The 27372-nt window shown below is 39.3% G+C and overlaps 1 protein-coding gene across 1 annotated transcript; it reads left to right on the top strand.

Annotated features, from left to right (window-relative positions):
• Positions 1 to 1799: 1799 nt before the first annotated feature.
• Positions 1800 to 27053, top strand: FAM180A (family with sequence similarity 180 member A; the record flags this gene model as incomplete). Its single annotated transcript, XM_084304063.1, has 3 exons — positions 1800 to 1875; positions 25758 to 25858; positions 26712 to 27053. 3 exons carry the CDS (start codon positions 1800 to 1802, stop codon positions 27051 to 27053), a joined length of 519 nt encoding a protein of 172 aa, XP_084160189.1.
• Positions 27054 to 27372: the final 319 nt, after the last annotated feature.

Here is a 27372-nt window from a genome sequence, read left to right as displayed (position 1 = left end):
CCTTCCATCCTGATAGAAGTCTTTCCAACAGGAATTATATCACTTTTTTTTTTTTTTTTTTTTTTTTTTCTTCTCAGCAGTTGGCAGGTCATTACCCTCTTACTACTGTGCAGTTTGCACCTTCTTGATGCAAACACATCCTTTCAGAACTGGCCATACTGATGACTTGATTCAACTTCTCCAGAGAGCACCTGTTCTCACTCCTAGCTTTAACATTGTATTCAGATCCATCCCTAACATATTTTGGTAAGAAGAAGAGTATATAATGAGCGAGATAATTAGCCACTCTCTGTTTTAATTATACCTTTTGCTATCTCCTTGCCATGCAAAGAGCTGTCTTACATTCATGTGCTGTTCATGTGGGAGTAACCTGAGGCAGTATGAGCATAGGAAAATCCGTGTGTGTAGGAAAAGAAGTGAAGTCGCTTTAGGCAAGGCAACCTTATATGACCCTCTTCTTTCCTTTGCAGCTGGTATTACTTGAAGCTGGTACAGAGAAGAACAAGGGGACTGAAGCAAAGGCCAGAGTTTGGCATGAGCAAGGCAGGAGCTGAGCAGGTTTTCTCCTGCCTTCCTGCCAGTGTCCATTAATCCTGAGCCACAATGCCCTCTTCATTCCAGCTCTTGATCCTTCCCCTTAATCCTGCTATTTATACCTTCTAAGTTGGACTCTGCTCTCATATGTGCCAATTTTACACCAGTATAAATAAAGGCAGTGGATCTTTTTCTGGCTTACATTCACCTATAAAAGAGAATTAGACACATTACTTTGAGGCACTGAATGGGGTATATCCTGTCCCTTGATTCTGCTAAGTACTGTTTATATCCCAATTTTTCAACAGTCTATTCTGACACACAGTGACCTGCTGTTATTCCAGTGTTGCATTCCCACCAACCACTGCCATGTGCTCCCCAGCCCTGTCCTGAAGTTGCTGTTGGAGCTGCACCACAGACAGTACATACCCACAGCTCCTTCTATGTTGAGTCTTTTTAGGATAATGTTTCCAGTGTCATCTTCCCTGGGGCCAGCATCAGGGAGGAAACATCTGTCAGTAGCCTTTATGTTCAGCATCACCTCTCCACATTCATCTTGGGTATTATAGACTGTCCCCATAGCACCGTTGAAGAGAGCCAGTTAAGGATTTGGACCTTCCTGTGCTCTGCACTGGCCAAACAGAGGAAAAGGCCAAGACTTGTCTCACAGAACTGAAGTCTAAGTGCAGCATTATATGTTCCTAATAAAGGAGTGATTATATGAATCACAGTAGCAAAATGTTCTTGCAGAGCATATGCTCCACTCCCTGACTTAAGCGTCCAAGTGCAGCTGTACATCATTCCAGAGGAGCTTTTTGCCTTAGACGCAGGTTAACGTACAGCCCCCTGTGTTACAGAGGAGTAGCAACAGATCTAGCACTCAAGGGTGTCCTTTAATGAGGTTGCTTGTGGCTGTTTATTGGACAAAAATGAATTCCAACTGGCCCATATAACAAATGAAACTCAACTGCAAAAATGTAATGATATTTATTCACACAGCTGCCAGCAAACTCACATGCACTATGAGTCATTCCAGATGTGGATAAAAACAAAGTCTGTCTGTGAAAGTAAGTTTCCTGATCCCGAGGAGACTTGGTTTGGGAGAGGAGCTGCACACTGACTTCAGCTGCACTCGGAAGATCAGACAGGTTCTCCTTCAAAGGGGGAGGGGGAGAGGAAAAGCCATTTATTTATTCCTGAAAAGAAGGGAGGTAGAAAACAAAGAAGCTAATATATAGCTAGACATACTTATTTTAAAGAAAAGGATGCTTTGGAAGACTTTGTTGCTGCTGCTATTCTATTACAGTGCTCATGCCACTGTGACATACAAATGGAGCAGAGGTAAGATTTAAGCATGAAAAAACATTTAAGAGAAATCTTTGAGTTTGTAGATTTGGTCTGTAATAATCTTCCATTTTATATATGTGTAATTTGACCCTCCCAGATCTGGAATTTCATTTCTTCTTTAAATGGGTCAGTTAAATAGCTACATAGACAAATAGAAAAATACACATGCATAAGTGCATAAAGGTAAAATTATTTATATATTCTGGTATAATAAAAATATTAAAGAAATAACCCAAGAACAAAAATTATTTATTTTCTTACTTTCTTCTTTCTCCTTCTCCTTTTTCTCTTGAATTAACAGAAAATACATGTCATGAAACTTTAAAGGAAAAACCTTTGCAGCCACAGGTGGCATGATTTTCTGCTCTACCAGGCAGATATCTGGTAACAGGAAACACAGTAATGCACAGCTTTTGCAGGATGCCTAGAACTGTCTGTGACACTGTGCTGATAGACTAGCATACACAACATATAAACAGATACCTAGGGTGTTATCAGGCTTTGATGGCCAATATGACAATACATAGTCATGATATATTTGTATTCAAGTGCGTGAGAGTAACTTATAAAACAGTTTGGGACTATTAGATTGCATATGAGATGCTTGCTTAAGAGCTATTAAGGATGGTCTTTCCCTTCCAAAAAGGATTTTTTTTTGCTTTTGATACTGACATCTACAGATTTCCAAAGGAACTGGAGTCTGTTAAATCAAGCACTCAGGTGTCCTTTCCTACCCTCCAGCCCCAATCTTCTATTTCTTTCTCATTATAATTTCTTTCTAATCTGCTCTTTGGATTTCATATTAATTTTCTTATGTGAGGCAAAGTCTGAATGAAGTAATGAAGAGATATGCAACTCTGCTAAGTCTGTATCGATATTTAATTGTTCCTTAGAGTCAGCAGGGTCTTGCTGTCAGGACATTGACCTGAGACTCATAGTGTCAGGTTCTTTCCTTGGCTTTTACATCAGCCTCTTGAATGATGCTGGATGAGTTATTGTACCTTCACATAACTCACTTTCTTGTGACTGTATAATAGAGGTAATGGCACCTTCATGAAAACCTTAGTTTTCCAGATAAGTGTTTGTCTTTCCAGTGATGACACATAAAAAGGTCATGAAATTAAAAGTAGATTTGCATATCTGAAACATATCTATATATATAAATAACATATATATATAAAATATATGTATATATATATATCCTACCTTTTGGAAGAATGAGGACACCCTATTTATGAAGGGGGGGGGGAAAAAGGTGGGGGGAGGAGGAGGAAGGTCCATTTCCATGAAATAGTCACCACGCATTTTAAGGATGTTCATTGTTTGCTAACCCACTTACTTCAATTAAAAAACAAAACAAAACAAAAAAAAAAAAAACAAGAACAACAAAACAACCTTAAAAGAAACCCATACAATTATTAAAATCCAGTTTTAATCACCATGGACATTTAAAGGAAAACATCAGAACTCTGTTCTTCCTTTTGTGAAAGCAGATTATTTTCAAGCTGGAATCTCTACAGCTTGTTTTTTGAGATTTCTGAGTGAAAAGGAGATTCATTCACTGTTGTGATAAGGAGTTTAGTGATCACAGATATTATATACAGACACCTTCTCAGGAAGAAACCAGACTTCTCCACAGCTGATGGGACTGTGCAGATACAGTCTTAAGGGCATGACTCCTTCAGCAATAGCTGTTTCAGAGTACCTTCACTCCCTTAAAATGTCTATGTGTCAGCCTAACCAGTCCCATCCTATTCTGCAGTATCTAGAGGAGGTGTGTGTGGGGGGGAGGGAGCAAAGCACCATCCTAAGTTATGAATTGCTCAGAAACCTCAGAGGAAATTTGACTGAGTACCGAGGCATGACACACCCCTTTGCACACTCATTACTCTTCCCTCCCTCCACAAATGACAACTGACTTTTGTCCGGATTAAATCTCAGTTATTTAAGTCTTGTCCAACTCTCTATCTGTGTTTTGCAATAGAAAAGAAAAGACAAACCAGCATCTGGTGTGATGGAAAAGAAATACAAATATGCATATCAGCTCCATATTGACTAGTAGTCCAGTCTGTTTACAAAACAGTTGGACAAGCAATCCTGCTTTTATTACCAACATTTTTTGTTTGTTTGTTTGTTTTCCCAATAGAAATGATCAGTGAAAAATGGATAAAGCAAAGTCTAGCTTTTAATTATTTTATTTTTTTCACTGGCAGCATTGGGGCACTTTGGATGCCTAAGCCCTGTAACAAAGTATTTAGTCTTTGCTTAAGAACAAAGTCATATGAGGAAAGACGAATGTGCTTGTGCTTAGTGCTGAGTCGGAACACCAATCTGCCACGTCCCTGTGCTTTTATAAACATCAATAAATGCAAAGAAAAAAAAAATCTACACAAATCTTAGAGGTTTTTTTTGTTTGTTTGTTTTGTGTGTTTTTGTTTGCTTTTTTTATGTTTGCTTGCTTATTTTTTGTTGTTGTTGTACTTTCTTTTTTACTCCCTCATTCATTTGCATTAAAAATGACACACAGTCCTCAGCCTGCTGAGATCCAGCTGTGGACATTGGTACAGAAGTTACAGGCATACTTTAGTCACTAAGATAGACATGTTTAGAATATTAAAGTAGGGATACTAAGTGAGCACAAAACGATTTGTTTCATCAACACAGATTTGCTCAAGCCTTCTGAGCCTTCTGTAGACTTATCCATATGATATTAGTCTCTTGAATTTTGTAAAGTGCATGTCTAGGGAAAAAATATAATGTTAGGTCTCTAATGAGTTGCTTTCCCTATGGAATGGAAAAGGTGATTATTAATTTCTGAAAGGTCCAAATAATAATTGCAGTCCTTAAAAGATGTGTTTGTTATAAAGACCAAGCAACAAACCCTGCCCTTTGACAATAAATAAATAAAAACTAACAAACAAACAAAAAAGGCACATACAGCTGTGGTAACCTGAGCCAATGTCACTGCTTGCCACCCAGTTGCTTTCTTCACACTGCTCTGATGAGTATCAATATGTTGAAGAGCCAAAGTAAGCTTCAGATCTGCATTACAACAATTGCTTATTCCCTGAGAGGAAAACTCTAAGGCAAGTCTTGTTATACATTTCATCTCAGCTGGCAACATTTGCCTTAAGGGCTTCATAATACAAATAAACAGCACACAAACAGTAGCATGCCTGTTATGTGGTTGCTTGGGGAGTGAAGACAGTGTGATTCCTTGTGGTTGTGGCTTCTTGGACAGCGGGAGAGATTTGCAATAGTAAGTGGGGGCTGGAGAAGGAGATACTGGAAGACAGAAAATTGAAAGACACAGAAAACCTTAGTGAAGAATGGATATATTAGCTATATTAATACTTATGAGGTTCCATGCTTTTGGGAATGGTTATGCTGTGCCTTCCAAACCTTCAGCATTATTATAGTCATGTCCAGATTTATCTGATCCACTTTATATTGTACCTCTAGTGCTCAGTCAAAGTCAAAAGGTTGTTCCATAACACCAGGTGAATACTTTGTTCTTCTTAGAGGCTCTCTGAAGAAACAATTACTTGGAAGAACAGAAGGCCTGTCCTCCTTGATTTCCCAACAGTGCAAACCTTTAGCATTTTCTCTAATGTTGTGGCAACTGAATTTGGGAGTTTGAAGGAGCAGCTGCTACACGAACAACTCTTGCAGGCTGCTTCTGCTGCTGGGCGTAGCTGCAGCAGGCTGGTAGCTCTCCAGTGCCAAGAGAGGGGGGGACTATGCAGAAGAGAAGGAGAGACTGGCTGCTGCTAGAAACCCAGCCAGTCATTTTGTAAGGAAGCAGAGTTTAGAATTTTCTATCCTATGTGAACATTTCCTGCATATCAGGTTGCTGGTGATTTCACCATGTGGAAAAAAAGATGAAAGCCTTGGAATTAGGGTATACACAGCATCTCCACACCTTTCAACTTATTTTCTTCTCTTCCACCTCATCTCTTATTTGCACTGTTATGGCCAGGTACTCTCTTCTCAGGCAATGTCTGGGATTCCACCATTGATAGTACTGCTTGTTCAACACTTTGTTCAACAACTTTTGTTCAACACATTGGCTTGGATGGTGTGAGCAAAGGGAATGTGGCTTGAACACAGAATGTAATTATGACACAAATGTTCAAACATACATATTCACCTAGCAGACCTCAAGGATACCAACTTATGATTTTGGCTTCTTTAGGAGATGTTGAGGTCTCCAAATGTCTGGCCCAAGAGCAAAGGCAAATTGCACTAGCTTGACTGGGTACAAGATCTTTTTAAAGTGCAACATCTATTTAACTTCCCTTGATTTTCATAAAGTTACTGTTATCTATATATATAATATATACTGCACATAAAACACACATTACCCATGCCTGGCTGTGTAAAGTATGTTCCTTCTTATGGAGACAAAAATACCTTTTCTCTGGCTCCTACATGGTCACTTGGAAACTTGCTTCAGCTGCCCCAGCTTCCCTGCTTGTAGGACCCATTCCACTGATCTTGATCCGCTTGATCAATCTGCTGTGGATTTTCTTCCCACGTACCTTGAGCCTATTTCAGCAGTCTGTACCAATTCCTGTGAACACACATTTATGGGCTGGAGTGTCCTGGTTTGGGGGTTCATTTGCCTGATGTAAATCACTACCACACTAATTATCACAGCTGTACTTGTAAAGAGAAGTAGGCACTGTGTGAAAGGTATTGAAATTCAGAAGAATTATTAGCTTTGAAGATGAATAACCTGAAGAAGACAGCTTTTATAACTAAGCTTTTATTTCCTCAGTTCCGTTGTAACGACTTGTAGAACAGATGAGTGTAAGTGTATGTCATAGGCCTAAATAATAGATCTTTAAAGAAAAAATCCCAGACTGTAATAAGTAGAAAGGAGGCATTTAAAGAATGTTTCCTGCTGTTGAAGAAATTAGAAGTAGACAAAGACAAAAATGTGTTTTGAAGCAGGAAAAAAAAAAAAAAAAAAAAAAAAAAAAAAACGAGAGAGAGAGAGGAGAGAGAGAATTAACAAATGAAGAAGGCAACTAGGACATCTGCATGGCCAGTGGTGTGCAGAGCAGAGATCACAGACCCAGGGTGGAGGCGGCACAGCACAAGGCAATGAAAGGTCCCTATCTGGAGTCTGAGCAGGGTGACAGTCACATCGTGGCATGTCCCCAAGGGAATAAGCTATGCCTTTCAGCAAGGGTCACTTGCTTGGACCTGCTGCCACAATGATATGGCCGTACTGCGTCTGGCTCTGACATGTCTGCCCTACACTTTGCTGTGCAGCACAGATATGGTCCTCCTGTTCCACTTAGCAGATCCCTTGGACATCAGCCACAGTGGGAGTCTGAAACTGTAAAACAAGGAGCTATTGCACGAAACAGCAGGGAGTAGACTGAAGAGGCTGAAAAGAGATTAATTCTTTGTACCTGTAAAAGCTGCTCAGTGTTGCAAAATATAGCTAGGCTACAATAGCCCCTGAATGAATTTAACCTGAGTAGGATAAATATCCAATAGGGTAGAGCTGCAACTGTAATCAAAATCCTTTCTAGCATGTCCTGATTCCCCAAATTCTCCTTTAGAGGCAGTCTTTATTAATTTAAGCTGTATGGAGTATGATCCATGAATCAGGATTCACTGTGGATACCTAACGCTGAAAGACATACAAAGGATACTTAAAAAAATCAAAGTTTATAATCTCTTCTAGGGTAATGGTGCTAAACTGTGATGAGATCAGAGGAAGGATATATTATAGTTTTTGCATTTTAGTAAGATCACAGGTGGATTTTGTACTCTTTAAAATCAGTCAAGCTGTTAACAGGGAAGGATCTAAGTGATTCTGAGACTCTTATCACCACAGGAAGCAGACAAAAAATGGCTAAATCTTACAGCCCATATTGTCATAAATTGGTTGACAGAATCAAAAGTTAAAAAGAAAAATATCTCAATAATTTTAATGAAATCTGGGTAAAAAATATTAGAATATTGGAAAGAGTTATGAAATAAAGCAGTTTTCTCTTCAGTATTTGCTATACTAAGTGAGAAGTAGAAGATGAAAGTGACCCAGTCGCATCTTCTTAGTGATCCCATGTTCATCCCAATACTGAGGACTAGTGAGCCAGTAAAACACATGCCGTTACTTTTATTTTTTTTATTATTTTTTTTAGGATTTCTGCATGCCCCATATGTATTTGCATAGGTCCCAGATGTAGAACTGCCATGGGATCTTCATCAGTATACAGACTCCTTATCTCCCAGCCAAAGGACAGCTCAGAAGCACCTCTTGCCATCCAAATCCCTCCTTATACTTTCAGACTGAAATAGCTCTCTTCATCTTACTTTTACCAACCCAAACACTGTTCCAAATGCACGCTATTAAGCCAATGTTCTCCTCCACAGGCGAAGCAGCTCTGTTATGAATGAAATAACTCATCTACACTTGCAAAGACTGTAGAGCACTCTGTGAGTCCTATCCTGATTATCTTTTACTCAACTGCTCTGGCCAGAGACACCACTAATACCTGACATCGTGCAAACAAACATAGGGTAAAAATGTCTCTTCTCCAAAGAACTTTCAGTGTAATTAAAGAGAGTAAGTGTTAACATCCTTTTTCTTTGTGAGGCACAGGGTAATTTAATCATTTGCTCTGGGTTTCTTCAGGATGACTGCATGTGTGTAGTCCTGTATATTGGTTAGTGATGATTTTTTTTTACTTCATGTTTCTGAAGCATAAAGTGTTTTTCTTGTTTCCTTGGGTAAATCATGCCAGATTCAGCAGGAAGGTAATGACTTCTTGGGCAGAATGAAATCCTGTCAGAAGCACTGAACAGTACAGTGTCATTGAAGTGCAAGTCAGCAGGTCTTAATGAATATCATCAGTGTGCAAAGGCTCTGATTACTTGGATTGTGACAGGCAAGATGTAAATCACTGAGGTAAAACATGGAACAGTGGAGTAATTAACTCTGCATGCAATGTCAGTGCTCAGGTTCAAGGCAGGACAGGACCCATACGTTGGGCTGCAGTCCTGGAGACTAAAACTGGGATCTGCAAAACCATGCACTCTCCCTCTGCACCCCATTGAAGGGAACATCTAAAATGCAGAGAACCTAGCAGGATACATGGACCCCGAGTTTTTAGCAAAACAGGGAGCCATGTGTCTTGGTGTCTTGGTCTGATGTGGAAAAAGGTGTCTGTTCCTTGCTTTAACCTTAATAGCACCAAAATGTGCAAACCAGCAGCACTCAGGTCAGTAAGAGTTTCGTCACTGTCTTGAGGGAGGCCACAACCTCAGTTCTCACTAACTTAGTTTCCTATAGTGACCCTGAGTGTTGAAAACTTCCAGCCTTGAAATGTTATTTGTTGGTTAAAGTGTTTTTCAGCAAAGTGACACTACTGAGGGTGAAGCTGATGCAGGTCAGATATGTGGATGGCTGATGGTGGAAAGCAGAGAAGGAAATGTATCAAAGTATCACAAAAAAGGAAGAAAAAAAAAAAAAAAAAAACCAAACAGGATGAACTACAAGTAACACTTCTGGGAAGACACACAGTGTCTATATGTGGTATACCTGCCACAGTATATGTACTCATTGGGAGACATTATACCAGCTTGAGTCTGCATCCCAAGTCATGGGGCTCCCTTGCTTATTCAATGTTTTATCTTTCACCAGTAACTCTCTTCATCCCCCCCACCCCGAGGTGCTGCAGACTGCAACCATAAGCTGGCTTTTCTTGCCTTGCTGCTGCTGTTTTTGTGGCAAGCAGAGCTCCGTACTGGACTTGAGGCTAAGAGTGCAAGGAAGAAGACAGCAGAGTTAAATAAGCTCCAATATTCCCAGTTTCCACTAACATTCCTTTCCTCTGGTGAAAGCGTATGTGGGGCCTTTCCTGGCTCAGCTTGTTGGCTCGGTTTGGCAGCTCCCCAGTTCCTCTGAGATCGGCACGCATACCGCTCATCCTCTGGAAATTCCTCCCTGGCCACAGGGAAACAGGTCACCAGCCAGGAGCTGGGCTCCAAACTCCAGGAGTCTCTCTCTGCTCAGAAGGAGCCAGGTGGGTAGCTGAAAAAGAATTTCTGAGAAAGAGAAAAATAAGCTCTTCAAAGCTCAGAGGTTATTTGGGAGGAAATGGGGTGGCAGAAGGGCAATGCTGTCCTGCAAGCACTTGATGGAGACCCAAATGCACAAGGTCTTCTGTGTGATCCCCTCACACCCTTCCCTGGAATGGCAGTGGGGGAGCAGAACATTTAGGTTAGATTTTGCCTAGTTGTGAAGAGAGTAAACTGCCCTGGGCTAGTTGTGGATATCTGCTGAGATCCAAAGCATGAGGATTTCATCATTTCCATCTATTTGGCAGGTGGTGGCATGCCCCAAATGGAGATGACGCTTCTGATCTTTTGTCTGTTTTGGAAAAAGTACAGACTTTCTAAGCTGACAGGACCTTTTTGAGTCACTGAGAGGGAAACAAGAGAGGCAAAAGGATAAGGCAGAAGTACTAAGAAAGAAGAGATAAAAAGTTGAAGGCAAAGATAGCAAATTGGAGGAATTGGCATGAATGAGAGGAAAATAGGAAAAGAGAGGAAAGGTAGACAGAGAGAGAAAATGTGATAAATGTAGATAGGAAAAAATAAAGCACACATTTGCTTAAGAATAGGGTAGCATTCACCCCCTTGTCAGTGTGGTATGCATCCTCATTTGAACCTGCTCTTCAGCAGATGTCCATCTGTCACAGCTGATCTTCATCTCATCTGTCTACTTCTCAGGCTCATGGGATGGCTGCTTATATCTGCCTTTTCTCACATAAGCAGGACTCCCATTTTCTTGTGGTCCTCACCGACCTGCCACTGCACCAGGATGGTGAGATTCCGTAATCTGGGCAATTCACCACTGATCACAGTGTAAAAGGTAAAGTTACTGCTGCTGAATCAGAAAGGTGCCAAGGTCTCCACATATCCCCTTTTTTTTGCCTCTCTCTGAGCTTTTTAAACTATGTAGGTATGAAAGGAACTTTTCCCACTTCCCAAGAAACAGGCTTTTTTTTTTTTTTTTTTTTTTTTTTTTTTTTTTTTTTTTTTTTTTTTTTTTCCCCATGGAAGTTGTAAGAAGGTTGCTCTTTTACAAGGTTATAGGGCTACAGCATTCCCCACTAATACCCATCATCTTCTCCCATTAACATCAGTCATAGCAGCAGTGACACAGTGGCATATGTCCCTGTTTCCCCCCTATCAGTCCCTGGAGAAATGTTAAGTTCTGCAAGCCCTCATTTTCCTCCCTGGTTTTCATAATGCTCACAGCCATGACATTATGTTTTTGTTTGTGCCTGGCTCTAAAGAGGCACAAAGTAATTTTTTTATTGAATTTATTTATTAAATGCAGATTCTATGTCTGAGAGAACTGTTTGTGACTTAAACCCCCTCCTAAAATAAAAGGCATTTAACGCATGCTTCATTTTCGTTTACTGCTATTGTTCATGACTTGGCAATGAACAAACTCCATTTCCAGTTAAATGCTACTTGTAGACATCCTAATATAGTACAGCATGTTTTAAGTGAAACCATTCATTTGTCATAGTCACAGCAACTTCTGGTTTTCTGGATTGCCATGCCAATTTGGCAGAAAAGTTTGGAAGGTGATAAGTCTAATGATAAAAACGTATATACAGCTTGTTTTATTGCTTTCTTTCACAGGATTTTTCACTAAACAGGGGCAAAGGGGCAGACTTAGCTCGGCTTGTACTTAGTAAGCCCAAAGATCAGTTGGGTCCTCATAAAAATATCCAACAAGTTTTCCTCACTTGTGTTCCCTATTACAGGAATCTCATACAATCAGGCCCAGTTAGGCCCAAGTCGCAAAGGGAAGTGTCAAACAATAAGAATAGCCCAAACCTACTTTCCATCTCAGGTCTGGGGTTCTTGCCATCATTGCCTAACCCTCCTGCTTTTCTGCACCAAGTTCCTGTCTCACCATGCCCTGTCTCTCCCCAAAATCAAACTCAGATGCACAAAGACAGCAGCTGCTTGGCTGAGGCCTGAGCAATGCTGACTACAGTGGATGGAGGGAATCCTCCAGGAATGCAAGGAGCTGAGAGGAAGATTCAGATATTTATCAGTGGGGCTGAGAAAGACAAGGCAGTCACAAGCCACCCATCACACAGACTCAGGGGTTGTCTTTTCAGGGTGTTGTATTTCTCATGTTCACAGTGAGGAAATGTTGTAGGCTCCAGATTAGGAAGAAGTATTTCAAGAGTCTGCCCGGTATATAGCTAACTGTTAGGGATACCATGAGAAATTTCATTTCCCTAGAAAGACTTTTTTTTTTTTTTTTTGCCAGAAATAGTACTTAGGGAACAGGCTGTTGGATGATTACTGGTAAGTTCTGGATGCCCTTCAAACCCTGAATGACTAACTGCATGTACCACAGACCATCTATCCAGCACAGATCCTCTTATGTCAGCCGAAATCTCTGTGCATGCTGCTCACAGACAGCACTGTCCAGCTGAGGTGAAGTCTAAAGCAGAATGAGATGTCCACATAGTTCCTAGAGGAACATATGGGGACTCATGCAAAACAGCACCATCAATGCAGAGCTCTATTTCTACTTGCACACGTTTGCCAGTGAGGTAAAAATAACCAACCCATCATGTGTGTTAAATACTCTGTACTCATTCCTGCTTTCTACTTACTTGATCAAAGAGATGTGTGCATCATTTCCAGCTGGCTTGTTCACTCCTGCTTGAATTCATACTGCCAAATAAGACAACTGTCAAAGAAACAAATGAGTCTCCTCTGACACCTCTGCATGTAAGTGCTGCTGAACCCAAGGCTGGACTTCAAGGCCCTGCCTGCCTGCCTGCTGAAATGGAAAAGAGTGCTGGTCCTACAGCTGGGAGCAGCTACTTGAACATATTTCAGTTTACTTATCTGTTTTCAAACTACAGTGCATTTCTTTGTGTGTGTTTTTGTTGAAAAAATAAAGCAAGCATTATTTAGATGAAGTTATAAATCACCTTCTGAGTGTCTTTTTCACAGCAGCCTGGCGTGCTGTCTGTAACCCAATGCAGCTGCTAATCCAGTGTGCCCTAGGAGCTCAGCCAGCTAGTTTGCATTCTGCTTCATCATTAATGTCTGTGCAGCACTTAGAGGTCAAAATGGAACTTAAAGAGTACTGTGTCTCCCATTTAGAAACAAATATGGGGACAAGTTGTCCCTACCTCATTTTGTAGCCATGCGAAATGTCAATTTACCACTATAAATAATTACTTTATCGTTTGTGCTCCAGTACCTCAGACAGTGATTGCCTCTTATCTATAAGGTAGACCAATAATAATATTCCCATAATATGACAAAAGCAAGTCAGATGAGGATGGCATAAGATGAATATCAATCACATGCTCAGATCTAGATGATCTCTCTAAACTTCCTTGGTGATAATCATTACTACCAAACTGAGGAAGAAAAGTCATGCATAATGAAGTCTGTTTTTCATGAAGAGCATTTCTCTAGACACAAGACCATGGAAGAGTGACCTAAAGATTTTTCATTAGCAGCTTACAATGACAAGCAAATGAGTGTATACATGCTGACAGAAACTTTTCTAAGCAAGCATATTTCATTATGAAAGCTTCAAATTGTTCAACTTAGTGAGAAGAAAGACCAAATCCAGGAAAAGGCAGGTTGATATTTACAATGTATCACAGCAACTTACCTAAATTGCTCTTCCACAGTCATAAAAATGTCTTCTGTTCCAGTTCCCCCACACAGAGGAGTTAAAATGAAGAATAAATTCCCAGCTGGTTTCAGTCAGCAATATGCTAGATGTTTTCATGGGAAATCAAGTCTTCCTCCTTTATTCCAATTTCATTCTTCCTAAGTATAGAACATGAGATCATTAGCATTTTTTCCTTAAACATTTACTTAGACTATTTTCCTGGAAGCAAAAATCCATTTTACAAGTTCAGGTCAAAAAAAAAACAGACTGTATGGAAAGGAAGAAAAGCTCTGACTCTAATACCCAGGACAAACTGGCAGGGTGCTGTTGCCTGGGAGCCATTGGTTGATGACATCTGTAGGTGACAGGAGAGGGAGCAGCAAAAGATGCTGAGATTTGAACTTTCATTAATTTCAGCAGCAGCTGTCAGCATTTGGTTCCTTTCAGTTCCTGTCATCAGAAGACAATGTATTTGTTGACTGTAAGAGTTCTGGAAGCCCGAATCTAACCTTCTTCTCTTCCATTTGATTCCAAATACGCCTTTCACAGCACAGGGCTCTCTGTTACCTGGGTGTTCACAGAGCAGCATCACAGGGCTGGTGGTGCTAGCTCAGGTCATCTGAGGACCTCGTCCACAGTGTCCTGCCTTTAGCAGTTTGCAGAACTCAAGGTTCTGGCAGGACTTTCTGTATTTAATAGAGAATCCATTTGTACCTCAGTCTCAGCTTTATTTTTGCAGATTGTGAAACCTGAAAGGTCTAGAAATATTCAGATTTTAGGAGAGTGTGAAATAATAAGGAACAGTAGACAAAGGACAGCTTTGTAAAATGGAAATCCCATATATGTGTTTGTGGAGTGGGAGAGGCAGCTATAAAAAGTAATTCATTTTTCATTCATCTTTCAGGTTACTATGTTTCTGACAATATCACAAAGATTGATGAAATTTTGTTGGCAGACCACTACATCTTCACACAATGAAATCCAACAATTATATTCTGTTGATAATTATATTTGAGTTCTGTCGATTATTTTAGTAATATTTTCACTTAGATGTAGAAAATAACAAAATAGGGCCCAGACATTCACACAGGTGTGAACTTGACAGAACAGATGTCTTCTCATGGCAACCCTCCCTTACCACTCCAGAAGAGACATGTGGTCCCCTCTGTTTCTTCAGCAGGGATACAGCACAGCTTTTCACACTCCATGTTCTGCTCAGGTGGCAAAACAGTTGTACCAGTCCAGTTCAGAAACAACGTGAATCCATCTTCAGCTTTGTTACATTCTCAGATGTCTTTTTTTTTTATCTTCACTACTAGAAAATACACACTGCTTTGAAAAGACATTACTTCCAGAAATAATTTATTTCTTCACAAAAAGGACATTATATCCCCCTGGTTTTTCTTTATTGGGCAATGTTGATTTGTACATTTTCTCTATCCAGCACATATTCATGTCATTAAGAAAAACAGTAGCAGGTGCACTGACATTTGGAGCTCAATGAGCAGCTGTAAAAACAGCTGGGTCTTCCTTGGTTTTGAAGAAAAAGTGAAATCCTGGAGCAGAGGAAGCAGAGAAATGGGATTTATGCATTTTCCTCTTACTGATTTACTTGAGCTTGGATAGGAATTGAAGGAAAGGGGAAGAAAATTCTGATTCTTTCTGTTCTGAGGGAGAAGATATGATGAACAATCTAACATTTATTTGTCCTCAGTTTTAAGCTGTGACTTTGATACTTAATGAGTCTGAGGAGTAACTTGCCATTTCACACGTGTGCTATATGTGGGTGAGAAGTTCATGCACAATTAAAATAATAGATAGTTTGTTATCAATTTAATAACTGTTCCTAGATCCAAAGTTAACTTCTGGAATTTATTTGCTGGTTGAAGGTATTCACAAATAGCTTAAGTGAATTATTGTAAGGTCCCCTCAGCTAACAGTTCCATGATCTCAGTGGGACAGTTCCCACACAATAATTCACCACAGGACAACATAATCAGTACCAGCAATAATCCCTCGTTATTTTTCTTAATCTGCAGATCGTATGGTCATATATTTTAAGTCAGTAGGCCCATGTATTTTTAAATTTGGACACCTGCACAGAACTTTGTACAATGGCCTTTTCAACAGATCCAGTGCATTGTGTTTCATTAATGCAGAGAAGGCAGACAGATTGAACTGGAAAACATCAGGAAACAGAAATCTCCTAATTCACTTGCAGTAAATTCTCTTGTGGTAGGGGACAGCCATTCTCTCAGTTAAAAGGACAGGCTAACCTTGAAAAGAGCTTGTAAATATATATAGTAGTGGTTGTCTAGCTAATGTACATGATACTGTTCCTGTTCTCTGAATAGACATTTTTTGGAACTGGCCAACAACAGCAATACATATTTCCACTGAAGAATCTGAGCTGTCATTCACGATTATGACAAAATCCATACTGCTCTCTGCTAGGTCTGTAGTTCAAACCAGATGTTTTAATTTTTTCTCAGCATTCATGCCTAGAATAAATTTGAAATATTCTTTGTGCCAGCTGAATTTACTCTGTTAAAAGTTCAGGAGAGTGTAAGCATAGAAGAGAAAGGAATGGTCAGTGGCTAGTGGGCTAGTGGTCCTGCAGCCTATCTTTATCTCTAGTAGGAGTAACTGCACTGTGTGAGATGGCCTTCCTCAGAAAGGAGACCCTGAGCTTGGTGGTTAGATCAAGGGTGTGTAACCATGAGGAATGTCCTCTGCTTTTCCTAACCAGGGCTACCATCCATCCTTACATCATTCAAGAACTGGAATCATCACCAAATGTCCTAAGAGCACTTGGACCACCACTTGCACTGGGAGTTGCTCACAAGGAGGAGCATTGCTAGCGTAGCAGCTGTGATGGGAAACAAGGCAGCTAAAATCTATCTTTTTTTTTTTTTTTTTTTTTTTTTTTGGGTTTGCTGTTAGCATTCATTCACAACCAGCCAGATCCCTGACTTGGGTCTTGGCTCACCATGTGGCCACACGACGTGGTGTTGGCACAAAGGGGAAGAAGGAGAACGTGACTGTGGGGAAGGCATACAAGACTGCTTCTTGCAGCTGCAGCCATGATGAGGTCAGTCTCAGAAAAATCCTAGCTGCACAGACACCTTTGCCTGTCTCAAAACCAAGGAAGCCTGACTGAAAAAGAAATTACAACAAAAAGAAAAAAAAAAAAAAAAAAAAAAGGAAGAAGAAAAAGAAATAAAAAGAAAAAGAAAAACTAAAAAGGCCCTTCTTACTACTTGGTGCTTAAACACCAACCTGGATGCACATCTTCCCGCCCCCGTTCCCTTCATGGGAGATCTGGAAGTAGACCTAACCATCATTATATCCCTTCACTTGTAAAAAAAAAAAAAATAAAAAAAAAAAATCAAATGCATTTAATTAAGATTGCTTAATGTTTTCCTCTCATACAAGAGATCTTGAACAGAAGTTCCTGTGAGCAATGTGATACAAATAGGGAAGGAAAGGTGGCCCTGCAATGAGGAAGGAGATATAAAGCACAGTTTCATTTCCCACCTCTGCCTGAAGTTTCATGTTTCTAAAATTGCTTATTGCTTCTGTGTTAGGTCTGTGCAACAATGTTAATTGTTGTTAAATGTTAATCTCCCTTCTTTACTGTTGCCCTTTGCTCATGTAGTGCTTACCATAGCCCATCCCCAGTTCCTAGAACTATGGCAGTAAACTGAAGGACACAACTTTTCACTTCTTCTTCCCTTTAGTTAGTGTGTGTTTATTTCCTCTCTCATTTTCTACTGCAGCAGCTTTACTCCAGCACGTTAAAGGCTTTCTTGGCTGTTTTCATGTTTTTTATGAGCATAAATAATTATAGGTGGGGACACCCTCTTTATGACCAAGGGAAGAATAAATAACACAGCATATATTGCTCCAGGCCGGGAACTGGTGAAAATGCTGTATAATAAAAATTCCATGTGAGGAAATAAATTCTGAGACCATTTTAGTTGGTTGATGTTAATCATATCTTTCAAACCATCTACTTAAATCATGAAAGTTAAAATCTCCTCCTTCTTTCACAATCACAGGCTCAGGTGGACTGTTTCCTTCTCTAGCAGTCTCCATTTCTATAAACAGGTTTTTTTCTTACTTATGTTAAATAACTAGAAAGGCTATTACAATTCTTGTTTAATATTGGAACTCTGTTACACATTAACTTAATTTAATGTAGTCTAATCTACTCCAATGTATCTCAGAATATTTATGAAGTGCAGAAATATAAAGTGGATTGGTCAAACTTTAGGGAACTAAGGTGCCCATTTAGAAAATATGTTTCTTTAAAAGGAGGTAAAATAATAAATCTTAACTTTGGGAAAAAAGGAAAACAGAAAAAAAAAAAAAAAAAAAAAAGATTAGGTCATTAACTAAGTAATTAAATACAATCTGTTAATAATTCTAAGGTGATTTTTTCTCTTTTTTTACTATTTTTTTTTTCTAAGCACAGTGTTACTTGTTACTGATTTTAGTAGGAAGATTTGCTTCTTGTATCCTTATTGACAAAACTCAGACTTTCAAGATGGAGCTTTTTTTTTTTAACCTTCCATTTATAAGTAAAGAAGAAACAAATCTCTATCCTCACTTTTAGTCAACAGTCAGATAAAAGGACGTATCATTGACATTATTAATTTTATTCTTAGGAGCTAAGATACCAATGATATGGAGCTGAAAGTACAGAGAGGAAAATTCTCTTGGTAGTTGCTTTTAAAAACGTGTTAGTTCATCTTGGTTTGTAATTAAAATGTCTTCTTCATCTCTCTGCTGTGTTCTCATAAGGGACACTGGGATTTCAAGTCCCTGTAATGGAGATTTTAATGTATTAAAGCTGGAATGCACAAGTTTTGCATAGTACTTGTTGTCATGGGAGCTACTTTTGTGAGTAACTGTAATTCCACATGCAGGTTTCAGAAGCTGGCCTATAGCACTGTGATGATTTTCCCTAGTCCTTCTATTTTTAATTATATTTGTGTGTGTGTGTGGTTCCCTTCTTTCTGTTCCTCTTATTCTTCCTTCAGCTTCCCACTCATTTTATTTCTCTTGTGCTAAAGCAAAGTGTTCAATCATTTCTAACACCGCGGTTTTATGCATGAAGACAAAGTATCTGGAAGTATTAAGAAACGTTGCCTGAGCACGCTCCATTGCAGTGCTGGCCAGTCAAAGCTCAGGTCTTCTCTTAGCAGAGAATGCAGGCCCAGGACAGTTTAAACACCTTACAGGTGATGAACCCACAGGGGACAAGGCAAGTACACAACAAGAAGTAAAGAAGAATGGGATTACTGCACATAAACCTGCTCATCAAAATTTTCACTGCCAACCACACAACTTCCATAAGCCAACACCATTTGACTTTAGAGGAAACAGTGCTTCTGGAATCAAGGTCTGTCCCAGACACAAAGTAGGTAGTTGTTCAAGAAAGCAAAATATTTATTGCCTTTGTATGACTGCAGAAAAGTAAGGACAGGAATTTCACAATCAACCTGAGTCAGTTAACTAGGGATTCCTGCACCAGCAATGGAGCAACTTAACTAAAACTAAAGCTCTTTATGTACAAAATATTCTTCTGGTCTGGTTGTAAACCTCCATCAGTGAGATAATCAAAGTGAAACATGAAACAAAAAGCTTTCCTCAAGGGCATGCAGACTTTGAGACTCATGTCTTCTTCTCTGTAGTGTATAGTCAAGGAAAAGCATAGAGAACAAAGTCAAAGCAACACTTCTCATACACCATTAAAAAAACCCTCTTGCAAGAATTTCAGATATTTTCCCTAAGATCCACAGCAACAGTCACCCCTGAGAACTGCCCAGCAGACTCCACAACAAGTTCAATAAAACTAGATCACTAATAATTATTACATAGCTTTATAATGGCTGCTGCATCTGCATATACAACTACCTTGTGGTAGGTGTTCAGTTCATTTGCTTTTGCAAATGCTTGAATTCTTCTTAATTAAAGAAGAAAATAGAAAATCTATCATCAGGTTATCAACAAATATCTTCTTTTGACAAGATCCTCTGGGTATGCAGAGATCCATTTAGTGCAAATCCCAGGGACGTGAGAAAAAAAATGTCATGATACCAAGAAAATTTCTAGCTCCCCAATGGAATTAACATATGCTCCAGGCTGATTCAAAGCAATCTTAAAAGGGTATTTTCTCTCTCTCCTTTTTTTTTTTTTTTTTTTTTTTTGACTCTTGAAGAAGCTAACATATATATATATATGTAAAAGAAAAAAAGACTGAGAAAGTTTACAGATTTGTTAAATTTTCTTTTCTAACCATGTGATTTTTAGGCTACCCTTGGAGTAAGATTCAAATGCTGTGTCATGCTCTGCTTCTCTGGGTTTGTTATAGGACAGAACAAAAATAATAACCAAGTATTAATTTTAAAAAATATTTTACATACTTTACTGAACCTTCATGAACAATAACCTATCAAGTTTTACATTTTCATTTCCTTTCATGTAGTGGGTAGCATACTTGTTTCCATGCACTCAGAGCACTGAAAAGCTCTTTTTATAACCATAACTTTTATTCTCTGGTTTACTAATAAAATGCATTGAAATAGAGAAAAATTGTTCTCCTTTCCTCCCATTGCAATCTAGAAGTCCTGATTTCAAATGTATTTGGCAAGAAAGGGAAACTTTTGCTGTTAGGAATCAAGTACTACAGAGTTTGTACCAGTTTCTCACTACTAAGCAGTGGTTGTGATCTTGTAGTAAAAAAGATGGTTGTGGTGATCTGAAAAGATGTGGTTTCACTACAATTACAGGTAAAAATGTAAAGGACTTTCAAAGACGGCTCTTCTTTTTCTGGTGCATTACTGCCTGTGCAACTGCTCTTTTCCTTGTAATCTCAGAAATAGGGAGTTGGTCTCAAAAATCTAGTGATGTCCAAATTAATGATTTTCACTACTTCTTTGGACTCAGGCTCTAATAATCTAAGACTGAAAGACAAAACTAGCAGCTGCAGGCTTGAATTTGGCTTGTAGAACAGCTCCACTTGGGCCACTGCCTTCACATATGTCAATAGGCAAATGTTGCTTTCAGGAAGTCAAGCCACAAGTCCCTCTTGTTACTCTGCTCCTCTTGTCCTTCATGAAAAGGGTCCAAATGAAGCAATTAGATAGTCCTTTTCCATGACCCTGAAGTCAATCAAAATAATTCCTACTGAGTCATGATCCCAGTTAAATTGTGTTAATGTCCCAGGAACCCCAGGGACATGCTTTGCCAGGATGGCCCCCACAGGGCCTGATTCATGCTCTTGGCTTGATACTTTTTTTTTTTGTAGGGGAGGAAAATGTCATTGATGATGCACAGACAATTCAGTAGTCCTGCTGCTGTGCTCTGTACTTGTTGAGCAAGCACATCACAGTGCTTGAATTGGGGAAAAAAATTGTCATGAGCAGGAACATGGACTGGAGAGCAAAACCAAACAGCTATACTGTCACCAGTGAAACTGCATGGAAAATCTGGGAGAAGATCACAAACATCTATCATGTGGATACTGAGTTCCAGAAAATCCTTGCACAGTTCTTAAAAAAGACGAAAGCATCTTTAAAATAAATCTATCGACAGCTTCAGACTTGACATTACATTTAAACAGCTAAACAGTTAGAAGCAGGCCAATGAGTTGGTGAACCCTGCTGCAGCTCTTATTTAAAAACCTGGGTAGTCCTTAAGGAGAAATGGAGCTGTCAGCAGTTCTATGAGCATGGCCGCACTCCTGCTGTGAGCAATGACGAAGATGGGTACTCCTCTACTCCATTTTGTGGGGCACTTTCAACTGCCTGCAGGACTAGATTTTTTGGCTGCCCACCACCTTCAGGCATGAGCAGTGGTGCACTCCAAGGCACAGAGTGAAGCTGCTCAGGGTCAGGCAGGTGGGCTGGGAGCAGGTGACCGTGTTTAAACACACTGCTCTCATCTCCCTCCAGCCCTGAGGTTTCTCTGTGCAGTGTGGGTAGGCAGATCTGGGAGCACTTCTAACACCTCTCTGAAGAGGGGATGCAGAGGAGGATGAGTGCTAGTACACAGATACGTAATAGAAAATGTTTACAGTAATATTAATCAAAACCTGATTTTTCTTATCTCCATGTATCATAAGCTTTTTACTATGTGACCACTCAGCCCTGTGCACAGAAGCACCCATAACTCAGTTGGAGATCTCTCAACATATTTATAACAAAAGTAAAAGCTATAAATCAACAGGAGTTTATCCATTGCCTTATAGTTTTAGTTTGGGCCTTCTCTGGCAGTACTGAGGGGATCTTTTCAGACATTTACAACTGCTGCCACTAAAATGAATTGAGTTGTCTGAATCATCACCATAAAATGATGCACCCTGTTCTGAATCTTCCTATGACATAGGGGAGAAAATAGATAAGGTATGGTAACTCTTCTGGGGAAGAAAAAGGTAAATAGGTGGTAATTTTCTTTTGAAAAAGAAAACTGTAAAGAGATGGCAACTCTTTTATTTATTGGTATTGCCCAGCTAACTTACATCAGATCTAGAAGTAAATGGAGGAGGAAGTAAAATCAGCAGAAAAGTTTTAAGTGGAATTTGTAATCACCAGTATTTGCAGCTAGAAACTAGCTAGAAACTAGCTGCAAATCTTTATCACTCAGCTTTTTTTTTTTTTTTTTTTTTTTTGCTAAACTTATGTACATGTTAATTTAGTGTGATAAAAGTCAGAGAGTACTTGCTCTAAATGCTCGCATGGTCTCTGAGGAACTCATGAATTCATGGAGAGAATGGTGGAAGCAGTAATGGTGGAAGGATCTAAATGCTATGCAGGAAGAAAGAGAAAGTAAAGGACTGGAATAAAATGTGAAGCAGGAAAATCAGATCACCATGACAAATACAAATGAGCTCAGAAAGAGTTTCTGAGTAAAGTTTGTAAGAACTGTAACAAAGTTTAATATGTTTTGGGAACAAGATAATGAGATCAGGGAGTCAGTGCTAGTCTGGCCCCTACAGAGGATGGTATGCTTCTGATACGCATACAAAACTGTTTCTCACGGTATAACAGCTCAGGCCCTTGTCCCTTTGAATCTCCTAAAGTAATATATGTCAGCCTGGGAACAGCATGTTAGGAGAACCCATCTACCTTTCAAGATGTTACTAGTGATTCTGCAAGTGTGTCAGTACTAAATCAATAGTATGTTATTCAATATCCTGAGGACTCCTTAAGTGAGTTTTTTTTCTGGGCAAATGGTGATGGGCTGGATCTGATGAGTCCTCACCAAGCTCCAGTGTAGGAACCTGCTCTCATCTGAAAACTAAGAGAAAACAGTGTGACGACAGAAAGAATAACAGCACTAAAACCAAATGACACAGACAACTTTTCCAAGGCTCAGGGAATATTTGAGCTGTGAATCATCTGCGTATGCATAGGTACTTTGTACTCTGGGTCTGGTTCCATTGAAAAGCCATATAAAAGAGATAAAAATGAATCGTCACCATTATGGACTGGATTTTTGCCAGCTGCTTAGAAATTAGAATTTTAATTGCCCAGTAAAAAAAGTTCTAATTACTCAGCAATTAACGTTTGAAGTTTCAAGTCCTTCACAAGCACTCAAATGCACTCTCCAGCTGCCAATAGTGAAAGATGAAATAGCTCCAGTATGTCTTGGTAAAGCTATGAGCAAGAATGATGAACATCAGTGTTGGAGCAGCAGTAGAAATTGTGGATAGTTCCACTTGCCAGTGGTCAGCCAGTTTGGCTAGGTCAAACCCAAGCTGTAGGAAAGCTGTGTTCTCTTTCCAATATCAGGAAGCAGATAGGAAGGATGCTAGAGAGGAGGTTGTTACCAAGAGAGGACATATTGACTTTCAGCTGAAGAACAGACCTATGAGACACCTGTCCTTTTGATCACTTACATCATTCCTTCCACAATCCTCCAGTTACTACACCAGAGCAAATTGAGCAGATCTGAGTTGACTCCTGACATGAAGGCAGACATACCTGCAAAGCAGATCTTGCAGACAGCTTTTGACCTGTCCTAAACTCACCACCTCCTCAACTGGGCCAGACAAGATGCTCAGGTAGTAAAGGTGTCATGGTGGGGGAAAGACTACTGCAGAGACCAAGTAGTTGTCTGCACTTCTGTTCCTTTACTTGGTGCATTCTCACTTTCAGGCTTTTAGTCACATATTGTTCAGGTACCATTCAGTTCCTTAAGGAAGTTTTAATCCAAACTTATATGGGTATGATATTAAGCACTGAGCCTTATATGAAGAACCGTGTCTTACCAAAATTTCATGACACCCGACACTGTAGGATATATTGACAGTTAGTAGCATCCAGCTGGATGTAATGTTACTGCATCCTAGATGTAATAACATCCAGGATGTTTTTTTGCAAAGTAGCAAACTATTTTACCTATACTGTATTTCCCCATTAATTCAAGTCCAAAATACCTTTTCCTAGATCAAGCATGAATTACTTTATACCTGGTATTATCCCAAATAATTTTCCATATGCCAGATATCACAGATCCTAATTAATTAAATCTCTTAAGGTCTGATTTCTTTCTCATTGGATTATAAGAACTTAAACATCATTAACAAGTCAAAATTTAACAAAGTCAACAGTTGGAAACAGTTCAGGAAACAAGAATACATTTTTGGCTACAGAGTTTGAAAGAAACTATACATTTTTGATCTGCTTGGGTAATCAAACAAGAAAATTCTCTGAAGAACTATATCGTCAAGGAGCAGATAATTTTTCCATAAAATTAGAGTTACTGCAGAATTTTTTTTGCATGTACAGCATAGAGAGCTTTAAATGACATTTAGATTTTCTATAGGCAGCATGCAAAATCCATCACAAGAACTTTGGCAAAAAAGACAAAATTGAGCTAGTTCAAATATTTAATGGAAAAAAATATGGTAGATAGAGGGTGGAATGAAATTTCTCAGAAATTTAAAATAAGTTGAGTGTCCCATTAAATGTTACTAGTAACTGTAGAACTGTTTTTTGTTGTTGTTGTTTGTATGTTTTTTAATATATTTTATTTTGGGGGGGATGGAGCAGGAGGGTGATCATAATGTCTTTCTTTTTTTTTTTTTTCCTCCTTGTCTAAATTAGTTACCAAGTTTACTTAGTGTTGAACAGCTAAAATTTTGAAATGAAGTTCATGAGAAAATTCACCAATAGTCATGTCAGCACATCTTTAAATCAAACAAAAAACAAACATAAAACAAACAAACAAACAAACAAACAAAAAACTTCCTGTTCCCAGATATTAAAAGAAATCCAGCAAATCCAAACTATGGTTATCATACCTAAACATCAACATCCAAATCATATATATAAAACATTGAACAAAATATATATTTTTTTCTCCTGAACTCCAAAAGGAGTTTACACCTTTTAATAATACCTAACTAGTAACTCAAAGCCTTTTGGTGGTCATCTTCCAGCACCAGACATTTTCTGTGCTCCTGACTGTACAGTTCATTGATTCTGTAAATGTTTTACCAAACTGGGATGCTGGGTTCAGGGAATCTATGTGTTTTACTTTCCTAAGAGAATATCCATAGTGCATTTTGCAACTGAATTTTGCAATTGAATAAATGCCTAACAGTGGCAGACTGGGCTGTATCTATCTATAAGACTGTGTAGTATTAAGGTCATAATAAATTGGGATTCACCTCATTGAATTTTGTTCAAGCTGGTACCAGGCATAATGAAGAGACATAGCAATTTCAAAAAGATGAGTCACTCCTTCAAGACATAAATAGCCAGGACAGATGAGGTAATCTCTCTGGAGGTGCTCACTGTCAACTAAAGAGAGATTAACTTTTAGACAGCTGAAACCAGGAGAAACGTAGGGTCTTAGACATGTGACAGCAGGAGAATGACCTGAAGAACGTAGTCTGTATAGAGGCTCAGTATTGGTTTCATATTGCAGGAGAAGAACACACATTTCAGGATATATTGTTGTTGAAGTTATTATTACTATTCCTTATACTGTGGCTACATCTCAGAGTCCCAAGCCTGGATCACAAACCTGTCTGTGTTAGACTCTCTACAGGTACAGGACAGACAGTTAACCTCTAACATGATTTTTTGATTGCAGTCAAAACAATCCATGTGGCCCATTTTATTTGCAGTGAGAAATCATACTTTCCTTAATTATTTTCCAGCTATGCTTTACCCAGCTGCTCAGCGACTGAAGAGGTCTTCAGCTGCCTTCCTTAATCCAGTGCTGCAAAACTCCTTGGAAGACGTGGTCCTGCTTTATGAGGTTCAGTATATGGGAGCAGATGGTTCCTCTATCTCTGAACAAGACTGGGGTTACTTTTCATAATGGGGTTATCCATCATATGTCTCCATGTCACCTTTACTAATCCAAGCCTTAAACCCATCGCTGACTATATAGTAGCTTACCAGAAGGAAGGGAAAAGACATATAGATACCAAATGCACCTCTTTCAGCACTTAAGCAGGCAGCAGCTGCCTGCAGTACCTCAGATGTGGGTTCTAGCTCTCTTGCAGGCAAAGTGAAAGATGGAGTGAGTGTCTTCACTGAAAGTAACTTTCTTTCAGAACAGTTATATATTAAAAGCACGATGTATTTTAATTCTTTGATCTGAGTCTCAGTCCCAAACTAATTGTCCAAGCTATTAAAACAACCAGTATCAATCACTGCAGAGTAATCCCACAGGCATGACTTTTTCACTTCAAAATTATTCAGGTCCCCTCTTTTGCAGCAGTGGAGATTGCAGATGTAATAGAGTCCAGAGCTGTTATGCCTGTCAGGGTAAATGAGCTTTCCTAGTTGTATAGCAGTCCCCTCCTCTCTAATCCTCACATAGCACTGGCAGTAACCTCTAACTGTTTTGGACAAGAGGAGACTACCTGATTTTCCTCCTCCTCTCTCCCCATAGCCTGTCTCTAGTTTTCCCAGGTAGAAAATGGAGAAGTCCAATATTCTCACAGAGACTTTCTGGTCTGCGCCACCGCCAGCCAGTGTTCTCAGAGATTTGTCTCCATTTGACATGTAGCAAAGATCTCAGAATATGTTGTTAATTTGTCTTTACTTTGAATAGAGTCTCTTGGAGAAGATAAATAGCTTTCTGTGTTCTGATTTTGTACCAGTTTCTTTTAGCCGAGCTTGACATCGACAAGAGTCAGAGGATCTCTATCAAAGATGAGGAACTGGCTTCACTGAGGAAGGCTGCTGAGTTTGACACCATCTGCAATGAGATTATCCCCAAGAGCATCACAGAGATCCGCAGGCTGAGTAGCAGACTGTCGTCCTACCCGAGGATCCTCAAGAAAGAAGACTTTGAAAGGACAGTGCTGACCATGGTCTACACAGCCTACAGGGCTGCTCAGTCCGATGGGCACCAGAAGGACACTTGGGTTGAATCCTTTGTCAGTCTTTACAAAGCCCTGAAACACGACCTGATGTTCCATAAAACCAAAGAGCCATCATAATGGGAGATTTGATACAACAACAACTCAGCCATCTTTTCTGGTTGATAAGGGACACATGTAGCACGTCCACCACTTTATTCTATAAAGAATTTAATAGCCTGCTTCATGAAAGATTATTTGTTTTCTAGCTCCCTCTTGTGGAATCCACTTTATAGATACAAATTAAATGGGGAAAAAAATGTTATTTTCAGTCCCCAAAATTTGTTTTTGTGCTGGTTTAGAGGCATGTTCTGTGACTGGAAAATAAGGGAGTCCCAGATGGGTAATCCCGTGTCTAATCTGTATGTTTCCTATAAACAATACATAAGTACATGATGCT

The sequence above is a fragment of the Netta rufina genome (assembly GCF_964035555.1).
Source record: "Netta rufina genome assembly, chromosome: 1".
In the NCBI taxonomy this organism is placed as follows: Eukaryota; Metazoa; Chordata; class Aves; order Anseriformes; family Anatidae; genus Netta; species Netta rufina.
This window is presented reverse-complemented; position numbering and strand designations above follow the sequence as displayed.